We start from the raw sequence: 20,980 nt of genomic DNA, 5'->3' as shown, positions 1-20,980 counted from the left end.
CATCGTTCATGTGGGAGTTCTTCAAATTTTTTGTTAACAAAATGATTATAATATTACTTTAGCTATTCTCACTTTCTTGCTTTGTGAACTCCTTAAATTTGGGGACATGCATTATGAATGGCCTCAATTCTTACCACAGTCCCTGGCACCTAGTAGGTTTTCAGATCATATTCATCAAATGGTTGAAGACTTCTTGGAGGAGGTAGTTTTAGGCTGGGCTTTGGAGGATGGGTGAGATTTTGGGAGCAGAGGAGGCAGCAGGAAGGCATATTAAGATGAGGTACCACCCAGGGCATAGGCTTCTTGACATGATCATTCATTCACATGAGAAGTTGAATTCACCACAGAGAAGGTAACTAAGACGAAGCTGAAACAAGCTTCTAACCAAGGGCTTCTGCATGCTGAGTGTGCTGAGCTGGGTGAGGGGTCCAGGAGTGAGGGTGGTGGGAGTGTTGGGGAGGAGATGATGCTCGAGCTTGGCTGTCCCCATGATGATGTTCTCAGCATGAGGAGCTGAGAGCAGGTGGCCCTGGGGCAGGGGAGACAGGCAGGGGCAGCCAGGGAGCCCTGAGTGGGGTGGTGGCCTGGGCCTCAGATGGAGAACGGGGAGGTGACCAAACGTGCCTCTGAGGTCTTCCCCAGCTCTGCTTCCAGTAACCCTGTGGTTGCATCCTCCCCATCCAGGTGATGGTGTGGATCCACGGAGGAGCTCTGCTGATGGGAGGAGCATCAGCCCATGATGGGCTGGTCCTCTCTGCCCATGAAAATGTGGTGGTGGTAACCATTCAGTACCGTCTGGGCATCTGGGGATTCTTCAGGTAAGACCCTGGACTCTCCTGGTGGGACCTTGCCCCCAGTGTGGGGGTGCTAGGACCCCACTCAAGTCAGGGAAGTCCTCAAGGGGATCCGGCTAGGCTTCCTACTAAGACATCTGAGTCCCCTCCTAATTGGGCTCCACACCTTCTCATTCCCCAGCCACCTTGGTGCACTTACTTCTGAGCTCTTACACAGAAAACTCCTAATCTCCCTGACAACTCCTACTATTCCTACCAAGCCCAACCCAGTTGTTATCTCATCTGAACTACTTGTCTCTTTTTCACTGTGCTGCCTGGCACGTTGCTGTCTTTAAGATGAGAGTTACCATGCAGCACAACACTTAGAGGCTCACACATCTTTCCTCCTGGGGAAGTAAATGTGTATTACCATATGTGAAAGAGATGACCAGTGCAAGTTCAATGCATGAAGCGGGCACTCAGGGCCGGTGCAATGGGACAACCCAGAGGGATGGGATGGGGAGGGTGGTGGGAGGGGGGTTCAGGATGGGGGGGCACATGCACACCCATGGGTGATTCGTGTCAGTGTATGGCAGAACCCACCACAATATTGTCAAGTAATTAGCCTCCAATTAAAATAAATAAATTATTTTTTTTTTTACAAGGAAGGGGCAGATTCATGTGGGAGCTCTGTGAAGTTTTGTAGGTGAAGGAACGGGTGCCTGGAACTGGGAGGTTGTAAGGAGCATCTGACTCCAGGGGTTCATCTACTGGGAGGAGTGTTGGGCCCACTCACCCCGTTTCCTTCCTGGACTTTGGCACATGCATGAGTGAGGGCTGAGTCTCCCACATGGCTTCTCTGTGGACAGGAACCAGGTTTCCAGCAGGCAGTTCCTGAGCTTTTCCCGAATGCACTGGCCCAGGACCTCTTACCCTAAGATGCTGGGGAATGGGCCAGGGGAGGGGTGGTCACCTCCCTGGAAAGACCTGTGGGCTGGAGACAGGTTTTCCCAGGGGAGTCGTGTCCCAGGATGTTCCCCTTCACGGAGATCCCACAGCTCTTTCCCCCACGGCCCGTGTCTGTTCCCAGAGACAGTGTAACTGCACGTACTCACCCCAATTCCTCTCCCCCAGCCTCTCCTCTATCATGTGAGTCACGGTTTTATCCCGACCACACACCTGACCACTCTGGTCCAGGTCATCATGACCCAGCATCTCTTGGCCAACCTCAGCAGATCCACACGTGATCCCTCAGTTCTTCTTGAAAATCTGACCTCTCTTGGCTCCTGGCCACCTCCTCCCTCATGGGTGCTCCTTCTCAGCTCCTCCTGGCCCTCCTCCTCCTGTCTCAGCCTCTGTGTGCATCTTCTTTGTCCCACCGATTCCCTGAGTGACCTCAGGGAGCACTTCCACGCTTCCTATTTTCAGTCCCATTTCTCCACTGAAGCCCACAAGTACACCATTAAGTGCCTCCTACCTTCCCCATGGGACGGCTGAGAGCACCTCACTCCTCCACAAACAGAACCCTTGACTCCCACTGTCTCTCTCTGCAAACACTGCTCCTCTCCCTGCAACAGGGCCTCATGCTCAACTATTGGCAAATACACTCTTCCAGTTACTCTGGGTAAAAACCTTGTGGTCGCATGAATTCTTCTCTTTTTTTCACTCCCCACATCCAGTCACCACCAAATCCTCTTGGTTCCACAGTAGCCAGAGTGATCATTTAAGACATGAGTGGAATCATGTCCTCTCTGCAATGGCTGCATCTTACTCACAGCGACATGGCTGTCCTCATGCAGACCCTGAAAACTCCCTGCAGCTGCACGTTCTAGACTCACACTTCTGATCCCTGGACCCTAGGGCCTTTGTACTTGCTGTTTCTTCCACTGGGAATTCCCTTCTTTGGATATTTGCAAAGTCCATGTGCTCATAGGAAATGCTCAATCAATAGATGAAGGATGGCTCTGTAGAGCTCTACAGCAGCCTGCTGGGACATCTCTGCTCCCAGCCCCACCCTGTTCTCTTACTCACAGCACAGGGGATGAGCACAGCCGGGGAAACTGGGGTCACTTGGACCAGGTGGCCGCACTGCACTGGGTCCAGGAGAACATTGCCAACTTTGGAGGGGATCCAGGCTCTGTGACCATCTTTGGAGAGTCAGCAGGAGGGGAAAGTGTCTCCGTTCTTGTAAGTCTTCCTGGCCCTGATGTGGCTGCTGATGGGACCCCTTGCAGATCAGCCCATCTAGTCCTGGGACCTTTACTTCCAAGACCTGGATTCAAGGCTGACCCGACTCTGTGCAGCATCAGACGGTGGAGAGTAGTGGCCAGACTCCCCTTGTCCCTCCGGGATGCTCAGGGCTCAGCTTAGCCTCCGGGCCGTAGCTGCAGCCACAGCTGCGACAGACACACTCTTCCTGTCCTGTGTCGGTTGGGCTCATCCTCTCCTTCTTAATCATTTTAACATTTGGACTCGCCTCACTTCTCTTGAGATGTAGGGGTGGGTGTAAATGATTAATCAGAGGATCCAACTTGAAGTTGGTCTGAGTGTCCTTGTATGACTTGAAGCCAGGCCTGCAGTTCAGGGAGACACGAGCACTAGGAACAGGTTGGGGGCCCCGCTGAGGGCTCTGAGGCTTGTCCATGCCCAGGAGGGAGGGCAGCAGTCTCTGGGGCTGAGGGATGGAGCTGGGCTGGGGAAAAGGGGAAGAGGAGGGATGGGGGATGGGACAGGGGACGAGGGCCACTGACAGGACCTGGGAGTGTGGTTTGGGGAATGGGAATGAGGGAGGCACCAGGGAAGCAAAGCTGGAAAGCCAGGTTAGAAGGTGCTGGGAGCTGTGAGAAACCTTCCAATTGCCTCACTGTTGAGCACTATTACTATATTTTTAAAATATCTAGGCTCATAGTTGAATATTCAGAGAAAACCTTATTATATTTTATAAAGTGGAGAATAAAGAAAATCATAGATAACCCCCCAAATAAAAATCCGTCCACAGTCGCATTAGCCAGTGACTCTCACCATGGACAGTTCCTTTTCTCTAGTATTTTTCCCATGCTGTTGTGTGCTTAGTCACTCAGTCGTGTCCAACCCTTTGCAGCCCTGTGGACTGTAGCCCACCAGGCTCCTCTGTCCATGGGGATTCTTCAGGCAAGAATACTGGAGTGGGTTGCCATGCCCTCCTCCAGGGGATCTTCCCAACCCAGGGATTGAACCCAGGTCTCCTGCATTGCACGCAGATTCTTTACCATTTGAGCCACCAGAACAGCCCTTTTTCCATGAATCATGCTATCTATCGTCTATCTATATCTATGAATTTTTAAACAAAAAAGCTTCCTTTACATCATAGCATATATGTTTCCCTAACCATTAATTGTTATTTCTTATGTTTTGTGTGTATAGTCATTAGTATTTCCGTGTAAACATGAGAAATACCTTATTTACCCAATGTCATATATTAAAACCTTGTGTTATTTCCACTCTTTCCTGTTATAAATAACATGAACATCTTAGAGATTTTTTTGCCTCCAGATCATTTTCCTTAAAAAAAATCCTGAGTAATGGAAGTGGGAAATCAGAACTGTGTGTTTAAATCGAAGCTAGAAATTTCCAGCTGCCGTTCAGATACTTTGACTGTTGTGATCAGTGCATGCCTCGCTCTGTACACCCGGTTCCCTCTAGCGGAGGTTTTCTTGGAGAAGATGGACCCTCCGGTCAGTCTCGGGAACACGGTCAGTCAGGTCAAGCAAGGACCTGTCATGTCCACTGAGCCCCACGGTCTCCATGGGAAGAGCCCAGGACAGGGCTATGGATGGGTGTAGCTCTTGAAGACCCCACTCCCTGTGAGCATAAACTCCCTTTCTTGCCACTCTCCTCCCAGGTTTTATCTCCCCTGGCCAAGAATCTCTTCCACCGGGCCATCTCAGAGAGTGGCGTTGCCCTCCTTCCTGGCCTGGTCAAGAAGGACTCTAAGGCTGAAGCTGAGGTAGGTCTCACACTGGACTGTCCCTGCACCATGCTCTGCTCTGCTGAAGTTGTCAGGGCCCTTTCTTATCACAGGGTCTGGCTGACACCCTCAAAGAATCCTAGAAGTGAGGCTGGCTGACCAGGAAGGGCAAGGACACACCCCGCCCCACTCCCAGTTCTCCTGCTAAGCAAACTGGGGCAGAGAGCAGGAGTGCTGGTCAAGGTCAGCCGGTGATGAGGGCAGAGCTGGACTCAGGCTCATGACTCTGGGCTGCCAGCCCCGTGCACTTTGCCCTGAGCGTGCGTCCCAAAGTGTGCCAGGTGTGCTGAGGGGCTGAACAGTGGGCAGTGGCCTGTCATCGTGTGTTGCCTCCCTCAGGGTCTGAGTCTGCTGAACTCATTGGCCTCATGTGAGCCTGGAGTGGATTTTCCCAGGGGGCTTGTGACTGGGGCAGGTTCCTGGAGCATTCATTCACTCAGCAAGTAGTTTTGATATAATCTGACATCTGGCAACCTCATGAAGCTTCTATTATAGTTTAGGAGGTAGAGTAATAGTTATACAACTGAAAACTTATAAAGTCAACTGTGACTAGACCAATAGAGACGAGGTACCTGATGTGAAAAGAATCCAAAAGGAACACTTCGTCCAGTGGGTACGGGAAGTTATCAGGAAAGGCTCCTGGAAAAAATAATGATCAACGAATTGAGATGAGAAGGATGAGCAGTAAATTACTTGGTAAGAAAAGAATATCCAGGAAGAGGACCAGCCTGAGCAAGTGTCCTGTGGCAGGAGCAGGTATCTCAAGTTAGAGAGTGAGGAAGGCTGATGTTCCGGGGCAGAAAGTGCAGACAGGACCTGAGAAGCTGAGGGTGGGGCCACTGGCAGGGCCATGCTACGTAGGACCTAGTGGGGACTTTGTCTTTATTTGGAGAATGCTAGGAAGACAGGAGTCACTGATGTGGAGCATTTGGTCAGGCTGGTTTGGTGCAGGGGTGGAGCCAGCAGCCACACTTAAAGGGAGGAATCTAAGACAGTGAAGGAATCTAAGATTCTTATTCCTGCCCTACCTCCCTCCCTCACTCTCTGCCCACTCTGTCCACTTCTTACGGTCATTTCATTTATTTCACAAACACCTACTGAGCACTGATTGCGTGTCAGACACTGGACCAGGCTCCAGGCAGCCCGTGCACACTCACCAGTGTCCCACCATCCTGGCACCTGACTTCTCTCCTGCATCTTCCCCTCTGGCTTCACTTTGCAAGTGACTGGCCTGAGGCCACATGGCTGTTAATTGGATGAGCCAAGATACTAAATTAGACACTGGGATTGTGGATTCCACATTTTTAAGCTCCATTCCTTGCTGCCTCTCTTCAGTTTCAAGAATATTGTGCCCATTTTAACAGACGTAAAGTAACAGAGCAGAGGCTGTATAATTGGCATGACTGGGACCCAGGACGCGCACAGAGTGGTCTGGAGCATTTTCTGTTTCTTTCTTTCTTCTTCTTTTTTTTTTTTTATTGTTTTAAACTTTAATTTTATTATTTTTTAAAAATTGTGTATTTATTTTTGACGGCGCTGGGTGTTTGTTGCTGTGTGCAGGCTCTCTCCAGCTGTGGTGCACAGGCTTCTCACTGTGGTGGGTTCCCTTGTTACGGAGCCCAGGGTTGGGGTGCGGGAGCTTCAGTAGCTGTGGCGCGTGGGTTTAGTTGCCCCGCAGCAGGTGGAATCCTCCCAGACCAGGGATCGACCCGGATCCCCTGATTGGCAGGCGGATTCTTAACCACTGGACCCCCAGGGAAGTCCTGGTCTGGAGTGTTTTCTGCTGCCATGGGCTGCCTTTGGAAACTGAGGTTGGGACAGAACACCTCGGTTTCGATGGAGGGATGAGACGGGCTCTTGAATTCTGCTGTCACCTGTGCTCTCTCTAGCGAATTGCTGCCTTTGCTGGGTGCAAAACCACCACCTCGGCTGTCCTTGTTCACTGCCTGCGCCAGAAGACAGAGGACGAGCTCTTGGAGATAACACAAAAGATGGTAAGTGCATCCATTCTCTTGCAAACAAGCCCCGCACCCTGGAAACCTGGCCCCAGGCTTCACCATTTCAGCTTCAGTCTTCTTGCCCTAGAAAAATTACCTGGGACAGCTTCTCACCTCCCAGGAGCAGTGTCAGCCTCTGGATCGGAATGGGAACTGTTTTCTTTATTATTATGGACTATCTCAAACTTCAGCTAAGTCAAAAAAAGAACATAATGAACAATTAAGAATCCTCTAGATCTATCAAAACTTATTTTTTCTATTCTCATTTTTAGATATATTTTTACAAATTAAACATCGTATATTTCAGAGGTAACCACCATCCTAAACTTTAGGGACAGAAATATGAAAAACAAATATTTTTGGAAAGAATTTCACAATTTACCTCAGTTAACTTAGAAACCATTTCATTTTTAAGCCAATGGTGGGCCACTTTTCTAGATTTTTTAAGACTCTGCCTCAGTTGTTAGTCTAGGAAATTTATACATCAACCCATTAATCCATCCAACCATCCATCCGTTTATTCATCTATCTTGCTGCTACTGCTGCTAGGTCACTTCAGTCATGTCCGACTCTGTGCGACCCCATAGACAGCAGCCCACCAGGCTCCCCCTCCCTGGCATTCTCCAGGGAAGAACACTGGAGTGGGTTGCCATTTCCTTTCCAGTGCATGAAAGTGAAAGTGAAAGTGAAGTCGCTCAGTCGTGTCCGACCCTCAGCGACCACGTGGACTGCATCCCTCCAGGTTCCTGTGTCCGTGGGATGTTCCATTCAAGAATTGGAGTGGGGTGCTATTGCCTTCTCCTCATCTACCTTATCATTCATCTATCCACCCACAAGTCCATTCAAAACTTCATTCATCTATTGTTAATTATCCGTGCACCATTCAGACACCAATATCGTCGCTCCCTCATCCATCCCTCCGAAATCAGTGATCCATCCATGCCCGTCTGTGCGGTGGCGTCCCTGCATCCACTTGTCCATCTGGCTCTCCAGTACTCCCCGTACTGACCTCTTCATCCGTCCATGCAGCTATGTTAAGTGTGTGTGGGGAGGGGTGGTAACAGGGAGGGTGATACGAATGTGAATCGGATATGTAGTCCCTGCTCACAAGGAACTGTCCAGGGAGAAACACACCCAAATACTTTGTGGGCTTTGTGTGGTAGGAATACAGAAAGGGGAAGTATTTGTTATACTAAGCAAGGATGCTTCACAGAGAAGGTGACCTGTGAGGCTTGATGGATGTCTGTGGCAGTGTGTCATCACAGAGATGCCACAGCAGGAGGGACACCCATAAATATAGCCCCTGGGCCAATAGAAACTATCCTCTCTGTCGGGGAGGGTTTGAAAGAAAGTCCAGAGTAACCGAAGCACCTGGGCTCTCTGTCTGGACTCCGGAGGGTATTCCTGGACTCCCAGAAACAAGTCTCTAACACCAGACTCTGAGCCCTTTCCAGTGTGGCCTTGGGACTTAGATCCTGTCTTCTCAGGCTCACGTGATGTGACCAATATGTTCAAACAATGAAAACACAACTGCTTTCTAATGCCTGAAAGGATGTAAATTTATTTCAGCACCTCTCAATGTGGCACATGAGGTCCAATTTATGAAGGGAGAATTGGTGACTTTGGTAAAACCCGGAGCCTCTATAATCCTCCTGAGTTTTCTGAGATCATGTGGAAGTGTTTCCATGATTTCCTTCTCGCCCTAATACACACACATAGACACACACACACAGACACACGCACCTGGATTGCAGAGCTACAACACATGATGGAGAGACCGTTTTTGGTGACCTCATACATACTGGTCAAGCCTGTTAGCTTCAGTATAACAATAAAGTCAGTACAATCGTGTTAAACTTAAAACAAAGAGAATTTTCAGTGAGTTTGTATGAGTCAGGATTTTCTAATGCAAGATGAGAAAATTCATCTCAAAGTGCTTTGAGAAGAGAGAGGAATATGTTGTGACAGAATCTTCAGGTAACTCACTGACAGGTCCAGGAGTTGATGGCTTCAGGCATGGCTGGATCCAGATGCACATATGATGCTATTAAGAATCTGTCTCTATCCCTCAGCTTTTACCTTTCCGTGTTGGCTTCACTCTTAGGCAGATCTGGCCCCTAGGGAAGTTAAACCACAATAGTTTTACATCCTAACTGCTTAGAAAGCCTCTTTCCCAATAACTCCAGCAAAAGTTTTGGGTAAACTCTATTGAACTGACATGGGCACATGTCCACCCCTAAGTAGTCCCTGTATTCAGGGATTTGGTGCACCGGAGGTCACATACAGATGCCTGCAATCATGGAGTGAGATGGGAAGGGGGGGTCCCCCAAAGGAAACTCGGGGTGTTGTTGCCTGGAGGAGGAAGACGGGGCAGTGGTGGAGGGCAGGGCGGCTCAGCAGCAGTCCTCTGCAGAGCTCCCCTCCCGCAGCCACCCCTGCACCCCTGGTCCCAGGGGAGGGTGTCCTGCCCGCTTCCCTCCAGCCCAGCCAGGGAGGCGCCAGGAGGGAGCGCTTGGTACCTTAGGGCACAGCTCACCGAGGTCAGCTTTCCTCCCAGAAGTCTCCTCACCACAGCCTCTGTCTTTCTCTTCACAGAACTTTTTCGTTCTTGATTTCTTGGGACACCCAACAAAGGTAAGGACCTTTGGTTTCTTAATTGTGGGTTTTAAGTCTTGACACCTTTAAGCTCCAGTTACATATGAATGACAGAATTCTCCCATGCGAAGCTGTAGTAGGTCCTTGTGTTTACCCTGCTGACGCCCGGAGAGGGATAGAGTACTGTCTGGTGGCCCCGGGAGGAGACCAGTCATCAACCAGAACCCGCTCCCCGATGCCCAGGCCAGTGCTGTCTGTCATCAGCTCTGTGTCCCGGTCCCCAGCCAGCCCCTACTCTTGTTCACATTCCTAAAAACGCCCAGTTGGGAGAAGGCGAACGAGAAACCTCCCCTGTGGGGAGTGGAGATGACTGGGGAAGGGCTCTTCAGGAGCCTTCACGAGGAGCCTGGATCGTCTCCTGGGGGGTTTCAGGTTGACTGACTGTGCAAGTTGCACTGTTTGCAGGGATGTGGGGAAAGGAGCCGTGAAATTCCGTCCTCAGGACACCACCCTCCTCCCAGCCACGTGGGAAACTCCAACAGCAGCCTCCCACCTCCTTCGTCTCCTCCCTCCTTCCGACGCTTCCCTTCACCAGGTTCTGATGGCCCTAATTCTGTGGCAGCTCAGTCCTGGCCTCTCTGCAGACTCCCTGGGGAATCTCACCTTAAAAGTTGTAGAGAGGCTCAAATGAGACTTAGTCATTCAACAAAGGTTTTGTGTTTTTTTTTTCAACTATAGTTGATTTGCAATGTTGGGCTGGTTTCTGGTATATAGTGAAATGATTCAGTTATACATATGTATACACAATCTTTTTAATATTATTTTCCATTGTGGTTTATTACAGGATATTGAATATAGTTCCCTCTGTGGGGTCTTGTTGCTTATCTGTTTTATATATAGGAGTTTGTATCTGCTAATCCCAAACTGCTAATTTAACCCAACTTGACCCCTTTTCCCCTTTGGTAACCATAATTTGTTTTTTGTCTGTGAGTCTGTTTTGTTTTGTAAATAAGTTCATTTGTGTCATTTTTAGATTCCACATATAAGTGATATCATATGGCATTTGTCTTTCTCTTTCTTACCTAGTATGGTAATCTCTGAGGCCATCCATGTTACTGCAAATGGCATTGCTTCATCCTTTTTCATGGCTGAGTAATATTCCATCACATGTATGTTCCATATCTTCTTTATCCATTTCTCTGTCGATGGACACTTAGATTGCTTTCATGTCTTGGCTACTGTAAATAGGGCTGTTGTGAACATTGAGATGCATGCATCTTTTTGAATTAGAGTTTTCTCTGGATACATGCCTGGGAGTGGGATTGCAGGGTCATATAATAATGATATTTTTAGGTTTTTAGGGAACGTCCATACCATTCTCCATGGTGGCTGCACAAATTAACATTCCCACCAACAGTGTAGGAGGCTTCCCTTTTCTTCCCAGAGATCATACAAGGAGCTACATTTTTGTCTTTTTGTTTCATCTCTAATACCAGTAACGTATTCATGGTCCTATTTAGTGCCACCTTTCACATTCTTGAGTTTTGTGCTGTCAGTTTGGCTGTTTAAAATAATCCCCGACCACAGACAGAAGGTCTGTCTAGTGTGCTTAAGTGCAGGCAGCCTACAATGTGTCTGACTCGTGAGAAATGGGAGTATTAGGCCGAGTGCCCTCAGGCATGGGTGGCGGGCTGCTGCCCAGTGCTAATGAATCAGCAATGCAGAGCATCCAGAATGTGAAAAGATTACTTGCCAATCAGTTCCTTGAGCTGCTTAGGAATATGCTAAAGTAACATCTATAGCCTGTGAAGCCATGAAAAACAAGCTACCTTTGTGATTTTATGAGATGACAGCGGATAAAAACAATCATAGTGGGCGGCACTGTTGTGAGGCTGACAGCCAAGGGATTTACAGTCGCATCACCCAGGGAAGCACTCACTAAGTCCTTGTTGGATGTTTTTTTCCCCCTAGTTCATTCTTTTATTATGTATTTACTTTTGGCTGTGCTGGGTCTTCACCTTGCACGGGCTTTTCTCCAGTTACAGCGTCGGGGTCACCTCTCTAGTTGTGGTGTTCAGGCTTCTCATTTCTCTGGCCTCTCTTGTTGTGGAGCCCAGGCTCTAGGCACTCGGCAGCATCTGGGCTTAGTTGCCCCGAGGCCTGTGGAATGTTCCAGGACCAGGGATTAACCCCATGTCCCCTGCACTGGCAGACAGTCTCTTAACTGGAGGACCCCCCGGAAAGTCTGTCACAGTAACTTTGTAGAGCATGAGTACCACAGATAATGAGAGCTGCGTGACACTGGGAAGAGACATATATATATATATACTTCAAATACATGCACATCATGTTATATATTTTTATACCAAAGGGGCTGAAGATCTGTCCCCATCACCTGACCACTGCTGTCCCCTGGTCAGAGTTCTGCCCTCTGGGGTCCACAGAGTTATCCCCCTTTGTTAGGACTCAGGTGTGTGATACTGGTCATGAGCTTCAGCAGGTGGAGATGGGGATGCGGTGTGACCTGGAAGGGGAAGCCCAGACACTACTCTGCCCTCTTCCCCAGACCTACCCTTTCCTGCCCACCGTGGTGGACGGAGTGGTGCTGCCAAAGATGCCCATAGAGATGCTGGCTGAAAAGAACTTCAACACCGTTCCCTACATCGTCGGAATCAACAAGCAAGAGTTTGGCTGGATTCTGCCATTGGTGAGAAAGTGCAGGCCTCGTAGACTTCTCTTCCCTGCCCATCATAAAGCCTCCCCGATCCGTGGTCACAGACCTCGCTCTGGGACCAGGCCAGCTGTCCCCTTCATACAATTTGACATTTCCGTGGAAACCATTTCTGATGGTCCACACTGTCATCTGGGTGGTGCAGTTCAGGGGACCCACGTCCCCACACATTCTCTGATTGTCCTCCCATCCATGAATCCTGAAATGTCGGTTCCAGGAGGGCTGGTAGAGATCATCACTGGGCAGATAAAAAACGCAAGGCCTGAAAAGGGGAAGGGGCTCGGGAGTTAAGGAGAGTGGGGCTTAGAACCTGCAGCCTCTCGCCTCAGGCTTGCTGCTTTCATGCTTTCTCCATAAATTAGCCCCGCCCCACCCAAGCTCTCAGTCCTCTCACTGGAAAGATTCAGAGGAGCCAGCTTCCTCCTGAGTTACAACTGACTTCTAAAAGTTAGGAAGGGCTTTCCCTTCTGACAGAGATAAACAAAGCCAGACAGTAGGTGAAGTGGTAACAGATTTGATTCAGTTACATCCCTGCTAGAGGGAAATGATCCATCGTGAACTAAACCCAATCCCTGAAATGAAAGCCTGGAGCTTATTTAAGGAGTGGGTGGGATTGGGGTGGGGTGGGGGGATTGTCCATGTGACTGGACCACCTGGATTTGTTAGCTGGCATTTATCTGGAGAAGAAACAAACTTCTGTGTTTATGACAGGAGGCAGTGGTGTAAGTAGTATCTGTGTTCCCACTGAAATTAGGCTTTTATCTTTTTCACAGGGACTGAGTCTAAAAAATTCTTGAGTTAAAAATTCTTGCTCTGAGGACAGAGCAAGAATTATCCCCTGAATATTTGTTTTTCATAGAGATGGCTCTCAGGTCCTTGAGGAAACAGCTTTGGGTGATAGATTTTATTTAAAGGGATAAAGAAAAGATTTATAATTACAAGAGTTCTAAAGTAACTGCTCTAAGAGGGAGTTCAGGGACCTATCTGCCTATCACCAGGCTTTGGCTGAAACAAACAGGAAAATCTCCTGGCAGCCCAGAGCTCTTGAAGGGAGACTGCGGTCATCCTAGAGACATGGCCTTAAGCTTCCTGCAGCTGTCCTGGAGTTTTAATGGCGTTGTTATGTGCAGAGTTCTGTGGTTCTTCAGAATGATTTCAGAGGGTATACCAAAGGACCAAAGTCATAATGGCAGGATTTGGGGCTTTTTCAGTTATCTGACTAGCAAATCTGCCTGTAAAGCCCCTGGGTCGGGTAGATCCCTTGGAGAAGGGAATGGCTACCCACTCCAGTATTCTTGCCTGGAGAATTCCAGGAACAGAGGAGCCTGGTGGACTACAGTCGATGGGGTTGCAAAGAGTCAGACACGACTGAGCTAGTAACACTTTCACTTTTTTTCAGTTCTCTGACACAAGTGAGGTATTTGTGGGGTCGTGTCATCTGCCCCAGAGCCCTTCACTTCAACACTAGGCTGGCTGAAATCTTCCCTCTCTGTCTTGACCACTCTGGGGACTCTAATCATTTGTGTGTGTGTGTGTGTCTACACTAGGACAGCTTCCCTTAATTATATTATCCTCTTTACACTCCTTGGTCTCTGGATATGAAAGTCCATTTGAGTCCAAAACTCATCAAAAACCCAGCCTCCATTTAGTTTGGTCTGTTGGTCACTTTGATTTTTCCTGCTATTTCCTGATGATTTCACAATTGCTTAACCTTTGTTTTAACAGTTCATGGGCTTCCCACTCTCTGCAGGCAAGATGGACCAGGAGATGGCCACGTCACTCGTGTGGAAGTCCTACCCCATCCTTGTAAGACTCTAGAAGTCACGGAAACTGGCTGAGCACTAAAGAGGGCCGGGGCTTGTTCCCGATGGCAGAGCAGCTGGTGGCAAAACGAAGGCTGGGGCTAGGGGTGGGCGGTTCAGCTCCTAGTTTCTGCCTTTCCAGCTCAGCAGCAGGGGTGGGCGGGAGTGGTGGCATGGGGCCTGAGAGGTTCACTGTTAATGCAAGCCTTCCTCCCTGGCTGGGGAAGCCAGGGGTGTTCACGAGGGCGTGCTGGTCACTTTAACTTTTGATGTATTTCAGAACATCCCTGAGGAACTGGCTCCAGTGGCCACTGACAAGTATTTAGGAGGGACACATGACCCTGTCGAAAAGGAAGACCTGCTCCTGGACTTGATTGCAGATGGGTTCTTTTGTGTCCCATCTGTGAACACGGCCCGTTACCACAGAAGTGAGTCTTCGGCACTGGACAGGAGAGGGACACTGACCCCACCAGCTTCACACTGTATTCTGTCTTAACCCTCAGCATAGAAAGATATAAGAAAACTTCAGGGTACATTCCATATAGCCAGGGGCGGGGCAGTGTCCTAGTTTGGTTTCCACCAGAAGCAGACTCTGAGAAAAGGATCCAAATGCAGGTAGTATATTTGGGGGTGATCCCAGATAACACTGGGAGAGGAGTGGAGAAGTGACTCGAATGGAGACGGAAGTCAGTCTACACTGTGCTGTCAAGCGAGAGTCTACCAGGGACACCTGGAGCTTCGGAGCTCTGGGAAATCAGCGGGAGACATGGCTCAGGGTTTTCCCGAGTGAGTGGCAAGAGAGCTGGGGTGTTTATCCTCCAGTTTGCTGAGTCATCCATTGAAGCCTGATCCCAAGGGCAGTTAATTCCCTGGTGCTTTGATCTGCTGCACATGTGGGCAGAGTGGTCTCTGGCTGCCGAAGACCTCAGGCAAAGAGCTACAGATGCAGGAGGTGGAACTCTGGCCAGTGTGCCCAGAAGCAGGGGACAAGGGGACACTCCAACAGTCTCTGCCCCGAGATCCCTCACCTGAATGACAGTAGTCTGTGGGGCCACAGGACACATATTGGAGGTTTTGTCTTAGAAGCCTTCCAAGGTCAGTGATAGCTTCAAACTAGTTTGTTAACCAGTGGAGCTGGGGATAGCATGAGGCCAAGTGTCGGATCAGGAATGTTGTCTGGGACGAAGAAAACCCAAAGGACTGAGCAGAGGGAGGTATGGGGCAAGTGGTCTGGAGCATGTTGATGTCTGCAGCTGGCCTTGTTCCATGCCAGTGTGTGCTGGGTCTATGGCAGGACCTTTCAGTGTATCCCAGGACTGTGAGTGACTGGGCCCTAGGGGCTTGAGGCCAAGGATGGAGGACCTCTCCTGCACAGGAGGTGTCCTTTTGGAGTGCCTTGCTGAGGTCCTCACAGGACCCTCCCTTTCCAGGAGCTATCTCTACCACGTCTGCAAGACAGGACGTGGTTCTCTGACCCAGAGCACTCTTTCTAACCATGCTAGAGGGTTTTAGAATTTGGGACTGTACAAGCATAATAAAAAGTAGTTACAGCTGACCTACCACCCCCCCAGTTCAATACAGTCATGGATAGGTTCCGGTTACCCTTCCTCCTCCCTAGGGTCTTGATGAAGCTCTTCAGCCAGGGGCGGCCTGGGGTCAGAACTGTTCTTTCACAAACTTGGTCTTGTCTCTCCTTACGTGTGGTTTCCTCTGCTTCATTGTCTGTTGACCCAGTCATCTTGGATGTGTCAGGACGTGTCAGACTCCCATCAGAGGCATTTTTGCTTGGAATTCCCCGACTTTCCTTTTTTAAACTTTTCGTTCTTAAGTCTTTTTTTATACAGAAGAGAACTTTTACTGAATATAAAAATTAACATCTTATCGTTGTAGAACATTTTGAAAATATGGAAACACATAAAGAAGAAACTAAAAATGTCTAGTTTCTAGTCAAATTTCTAGCCAAAGCTAGCTCTGATCTTGGACCGCTTCAAAATTCATAGAAATATCTGCTATAAAATTTTGACATATTTTCTTCATTAATCTTCCCATGTCTTACATATAATTTAAATATTAATTTTATATTGTGTTTTTTTCATGGAATCCTATAAGGTAAGCATTTCCTCAATGTCAACAAAAACTCCTAAAAAGCATCCATTATCTCATGGAATAATACATTAAAATTTACTTTAGTATTCCTGACCTATTGGCTATTGAGGCAGGCTGACCATACTTTGATGCTATAAAACATTATGCTCAGTCTTACGCACGTATATCTTTAACCAAATCTCTGATAAATTTTTTTTTTTTTTATTTGGTTACTAAAGGTTTCATTACTAGGCTAGCCTGTAGGATGATTTTAAAGTTCTTGACACATATTGTGAAATTGCTTCCAGTATATAAGAATGAGTATTTCTTAATTCTGTTGAGATACTCAGATTAAAAAATAAAAACAATGCCTCCAATTTCATAAGCCCCTCCTTACCAAATAAAGAACAAAGAACATCGCACTGTTTAAATTTGTGTATTTTTGATTGCTAGCTCTTTCCTTCCCTCTGCTTTTCTTATTGTTCCTAAATGTTATTATTCAAACCTGTGCCCTACTTCGGAGAAGGCAATGGCACCCCACTCCAGGACTCTTGTCTGAAAATCCCATGGACGGAGGAGCCTGGTGCACTGCAGTCCATGTGGTCGCTAAGAATCGGACACGACTGAGGGACTTCACTTTCACTTTCACTTTTCACTTTCATGCATTGGAGAAGGAAATGGCACCCCACTCCAGTGTTCTTGCCTGGAGAATACCAGGGTTGGGGGAACCGGGTAGGCTGCTGTCTTTGGGGTCACACAGAGTCGGACACGACTGAAGCAACTTAGCAGCAGCAGCAGTGCCCTACTTATTCTTTTGAAGACTTGTGGTTGTAGGAATTTAATAAATTTCAGAAGTTTAAGGCAGAAATGTTAAAAAGAAAAAAAATGAAAAAAAATATCTTTTGGGCAACATGCGCTCCAAAATAATTTCTCCCATTTGTGAAAGCTCTTTCCCCTATGGTTGGATCATGAGTTCTTTCTAAAACCCTAAATTGGCAGAGCCAAGGTTAAAGCCCCTCCTTACGGCAACCTCGGCTTGACCTTGAAGTTAAGTAAAGTAAAGTCACTCAGTCGTGTCCTACTCTTCTTTGTGGTCCCATGGACTGTAGCCTACCAGGCTCCTCTATCTAAGGGATTTTCCAGATGAGAGTACTGGTGTGGGTTGCCATTTCCTTCTCCAGGGGATCTTTCCAACCCAGGGATCGAACCTGAGTCTCCAGCATTGCAGAGCCACCAGGGAAACCCACAACCTTGAAGCAACTGTTTAATAAGTGGCTTGTGGGACGACAGAGGATTGCTTCTTCCAAAAACCACCTCTTGCTAAACCAAAGTGCAAAGATGGGAGATGAGGGAGGCAATTAAACAAATTATTTTACATCCTCCTGTCGGGATGGCTTATATTGTTAAACTACTTTGTGGGGAAATTTTAATGATATGAAGTAATTATTATGGTCATATGCAATAACACATACAATAGTGTCATCATTTTATGTGCATAAGTGGAGTAAGTTCTGAAATATTAACAGGTTTCTCTGAGCAGTGTGATTTTAAGTGATCATTTTGTTCATTTTCCTTTGTTGGGCATTTTCCAAATGTGATAGTATCCCCAAGGCGGGGAGGGGATGTTGTGATATCTCCGCACCAGCCTGCCTTGGGGCCTGACCCTTCCCCATTAGAGTCCCTGGCTGCAGCATAAGCATCAATGCAGAGCACAGAGCTCCCCAGGTGGGGGGCCCACGAGTCAGCCCTGGAGCAGCAAGATGGGCATCTCTGCTGAAGCATCAGCAGGAAAGTGACGTCTTCTTGGGGCTTCGAGAGGGAGTGGAGAGAGGAGAGAGGGGAGGGAGGAGAGGCCAGGAGAGAGGGGCTGTCCCCTTCCCCAGCCCCTTCCCCCTCCTGCCACTGCTGCACCCTCCCCGGGCCGCGCAGGAAGCAAGACACAGGAGAGGATGGACACAAAGGAAATGAACTGCCAAACGGAGGTTTCCTAGGACACGGGGAGCAAATTTTACCCTTTCTGCATAGGTTTGTATTTAAATCTGCACTTTCAGGCTCAGAACTTGAATTTACTTCACTCTTGGGATACATGTGAAAATCACTGGAAAGGTTCAAAAATGGACATAATGGAAGACACCTGTCAGGCTGCACGTATTCTCAAAGGAAATGAAGACTAGCCTGTTAGCAGTGAAATACAATAGTGTGTGTGTGTGTGGCGCTCCTTGTGCGTGGATGCATCAACAGGGGCCTGTGTGAGCTGACCCAGTGCCCCTGTATTTATTTAGAATGGAGCTACTCAAGGTTTCAGCATTCATTCACTCACTCTTCACTCACTCATTCAGTAAATACCCAGCTCAAATCCATTTCCACCTCCCCCAACTATGCACCCTTAAGCAAGTGATGAAATTTTTCATGTGCTCATATCCTGGGGCTTCCTGTAGGGACACGGGGTTGGCACAGAGTTGGTTCTCACAGTGGGCATCTGCTATTAATATTGTAGTTGTTCACTCAGGACTAGGCATGCCCCCAATTTCCTGATTGCTCACAGCCCCCAGAGACCTTGATACCATCAGGTGTGTGTCTGCTGAAATGAACCGAGTGTGAATCCATGTTTTGCAGATGCTGGGGTCCCGACCTACATGTATGAGTTTGAGTATCGCCCAAGCCTCTCATCAGCGATGAAACCCAAGACGGTGCTAGGGGACCACGGGGATGAAGTCTTCTCTGTCTTCGGGTTTCCAATTTTGCAAGGTGATGGCCCTTTGGTGACTATAAACCTGGAGTTAGGAGATCTGGGTGCGAGTTTATTTGGGGGCCTTGGGCAGGTTCCTCCTTCTCTGCAGGTCCTCGTTTCCTGCACTCACCTAACAGGGTGGAAGGACACGGTCCCAGCCATTCTCTTGCTCTAACGCACCTGATGGAGAATGCGAGTCCTTGTGCCCTCACCCATGGTCGCGCTAAGAATCCAGACCTGGGCATCATCAGCAAGACGGGAGCTGGGTCACCCGCAGGGCCCTGCTCAGGGCTAGAATGCTACCACTCACTCTGCCCTCACAAGAACACATCAGAATGTGCGTGAGGGTTAAGTTAGAGTTGTTATTAACCTTGAATCAGGACTAACGTGTGTCTCTCTATCCAATCTCTATCTAAAACTCATGTATTTTAATATCATAATATATCTAGGTGTGTAATATTTAAAAAGAAAAAAACTTTCCACAGATGTCTTCAATGCCTTGCCCATTAGCAATTACAGACAAATTGTGTGTGACGCATCGCAGAACTGTTCATTGCACACAATGCCTCTGGGCATTTCCTGGTTGGGTGACTTTAGCGGGATCTTGCAGCTCGGTTACTTTCCAGATTCTGTGAAAATGTGTGTGGATCAAGGACACCAAGAAAAGACCCAAAGGAGAGCATCCTGGGAGTAGGGTGACTCTAGCAGAAACCCTGGGGTGTGTCCCTGAAACACCGAAGCAGGAAGGGCAGTCGGGAGGGCACAGAAGACAAGGCAATAGCTTACGGACCGACTCCAGCCCTTCACTGAGGCCGGCCTCAGTCGGTAGCTGTCAAGTTTGAAGTCACTTGCGTTACCCAAGATCTTCCTAAAATGCAGCTTAGACTCAGTAGGTCTGGAGTAAGACCCCCATTTCTGAATTTATTAACAATTTCTCAAGTGCTGCTACTGCCCACGAACCACACTTTGAGCAGCACTGGCTTTGTCCCCTCCCCACAGATGGTGCCCCAGAAGAAGAGATCAATCTCAGCAAGATGGTGATGAAATTCTGGGCCAACTTTGCTCGGAATGGGTGAGCTGCTGGCAGACATGGAGTGGGGTTGGGAAGGGACAGGGTGTGTCTCTTGGGTGGGGGTAGTTTCCAAGGTGTGATGGTCAAACGCCCCGCCCTGTGACCTCTGACATGAGAGCTCCCTGTGATGGACTGGCAACCCAGCACATGGTCAGCCTCCTATCTCTGGAGGCATATGAGCCTTTGGCAGAAATGAAGCCAGGGCGTCCCTAACAATATCTAAGACCACACAGCAGCTTTGGGGAATTTCTGTTTGATTTTGTTCCAGGAACCCCAATGGGGAGGGGCTTCCCCACTGGCCAGTGTATGACCAGAAAGAAGGGTACCTTCAGATTGGTGTCTACACTCGGGCAGCCGAGAAGCTGAAAAGTGAGAAAGTGGCTTTCTGGAACGAGCTTCTGTCCCAGGAGGCAGCAAAGAAGGCACCACAGTCAAAACATGTTGAGCTGTAAACGGGGGGTTTCTACAGAAGTGTTTATGGGGCAAAGAGGCGTCTTATTGTGGAGGCTGAGGAATTATCCGATGGCAGTAGCAGAGGGCAGGGAGGGGGGGTTTCCCTTTCTGTGGCCTCAAGTTGGAAATAAATGTTCTTCTGGAGACCAAGTCAGTGTCTTTGTCTTGCGCTGGAATAAAGTCATCCTCCTCAGTGAGAGAAGGATGAAGACAGTGGGCACCGTTGGCAGGAAGGTGCTCTGGCCGTTCTGGCGTGACGTCTGAGCATGCAGAGTGGAGCAGGCTGGGCCCTGGGAGGTGCTGAGGGGGACACTGCGTCTGCTCCCTGTCTCAGGGCCATCCACAACTCCAGTGAGAGGATGTGGGGGATCAGAGTGCCTTGTCCCCCTCCTCCTTGCGGAGCTGACTGTAGAGATGGAGGCGACACAGCCTGAGGCTGTCCCAGAGTGGGCAAGAGGGGGCCTAGGCTTGGCGACACTGAGCGTAGCTGCATGGCCCTTCCCTGCCCTCCTACAGTCTGCAATTCTTTCTTCAACTCACGTGTTATCCTCCAAGCCCCTCCCCGAGCCATCTCTTCCAACAACTCATATGAACGCTTTCTCTGGCCTGGACCACATCAGGGCCAAGCAGTGACCACCCTGAAGTGAGTCCCAGGAGTATCACCTGAAAACTGTCTCTTTCAGATCCCTGGGGTGACTTCTGGCTTCTCCTGGGATGTAGAAATCTCTAAGAAAG

General features: G+C 48.7%; 1 protein-coding gene across 1 annotated transcript; it reads left to right on the top strand.

The window, feature by feature from the left end:
- The first annotated feature begins 687 nt into the window (after positions 1 to 687).
- Positions 688 to 20,326, top strand: LOC129548309 (liver carboxylesterase-like). Its single transcript, XM_088829942.1, has 11 exons — positions 688 to 818; positions 2,807 to 2,960; positions 4,654 to 4,758; positions 6,669 to 6,773; positions 9,372 to 9,410; positions 11,938 to 12,078; positions 13,828 to 13,908; positions 14,185 to 14,332; positions 18,606 to 18,737; positions 19,720 to 19,792; positions 20,061 to 20,326. Exons 1-11 carry the CDS (start codon positions 688 to 690, stop codon positions 20,242 to 20,244), a joined length of 1,293 nt encoding a protein of 430 aa, XP_088686068.1. The 3' UTR covers positions 20,245 to 20,326.
- Positions 20,327 to 20,980: the final 654 nt, after the last annotated feature.

Source organism: Moschus berezovskii, chromosome 22 (assembly GCF_049115385.1).
Source record: "Moschus berezovskii isolate FMDL1 chromosome 22, NW_MosBer_1.0, whole genome shotgun sequence".
NCBI classification, from domain to species: domain Eukaryota; kingdom Metazoa; phylum Chordata; class Mammalia; order Artiodactyla; family Moschidae; genus Moschus; species Moschus berezovskii.
The sequence above is the reverse complement of the archived record's forward strand: the minus strand, read 5'-3'. Positions and strand labels throughout refer to the sequence as shown.

Bases quoted from the DNA above. Each gene is read 5' to 3' on its own strand.
- LOC129548309 (XM_088829942.1), top strand. From the start codon at position 688: ATGGTGTGGATCCACGGAGGAGCTCTGCTGATGGGAGGAGCATCAGCC. The intron at 4,759-6,668 runs GTAGGTCTCACA...TGCTCTCTCTAG, and splicing joins ACTCTAAGGCTGAAGCTGAG to CGAATTGCTGCCTTTGCTGG. The intron at 18,738-19,719 runs GTGATGGCCCTT...CCCTCCCCACAG, and splicing joins CGGGTTTCCAATTTTGCAAG to ATGGTGCCCCAGAAGAAGAG.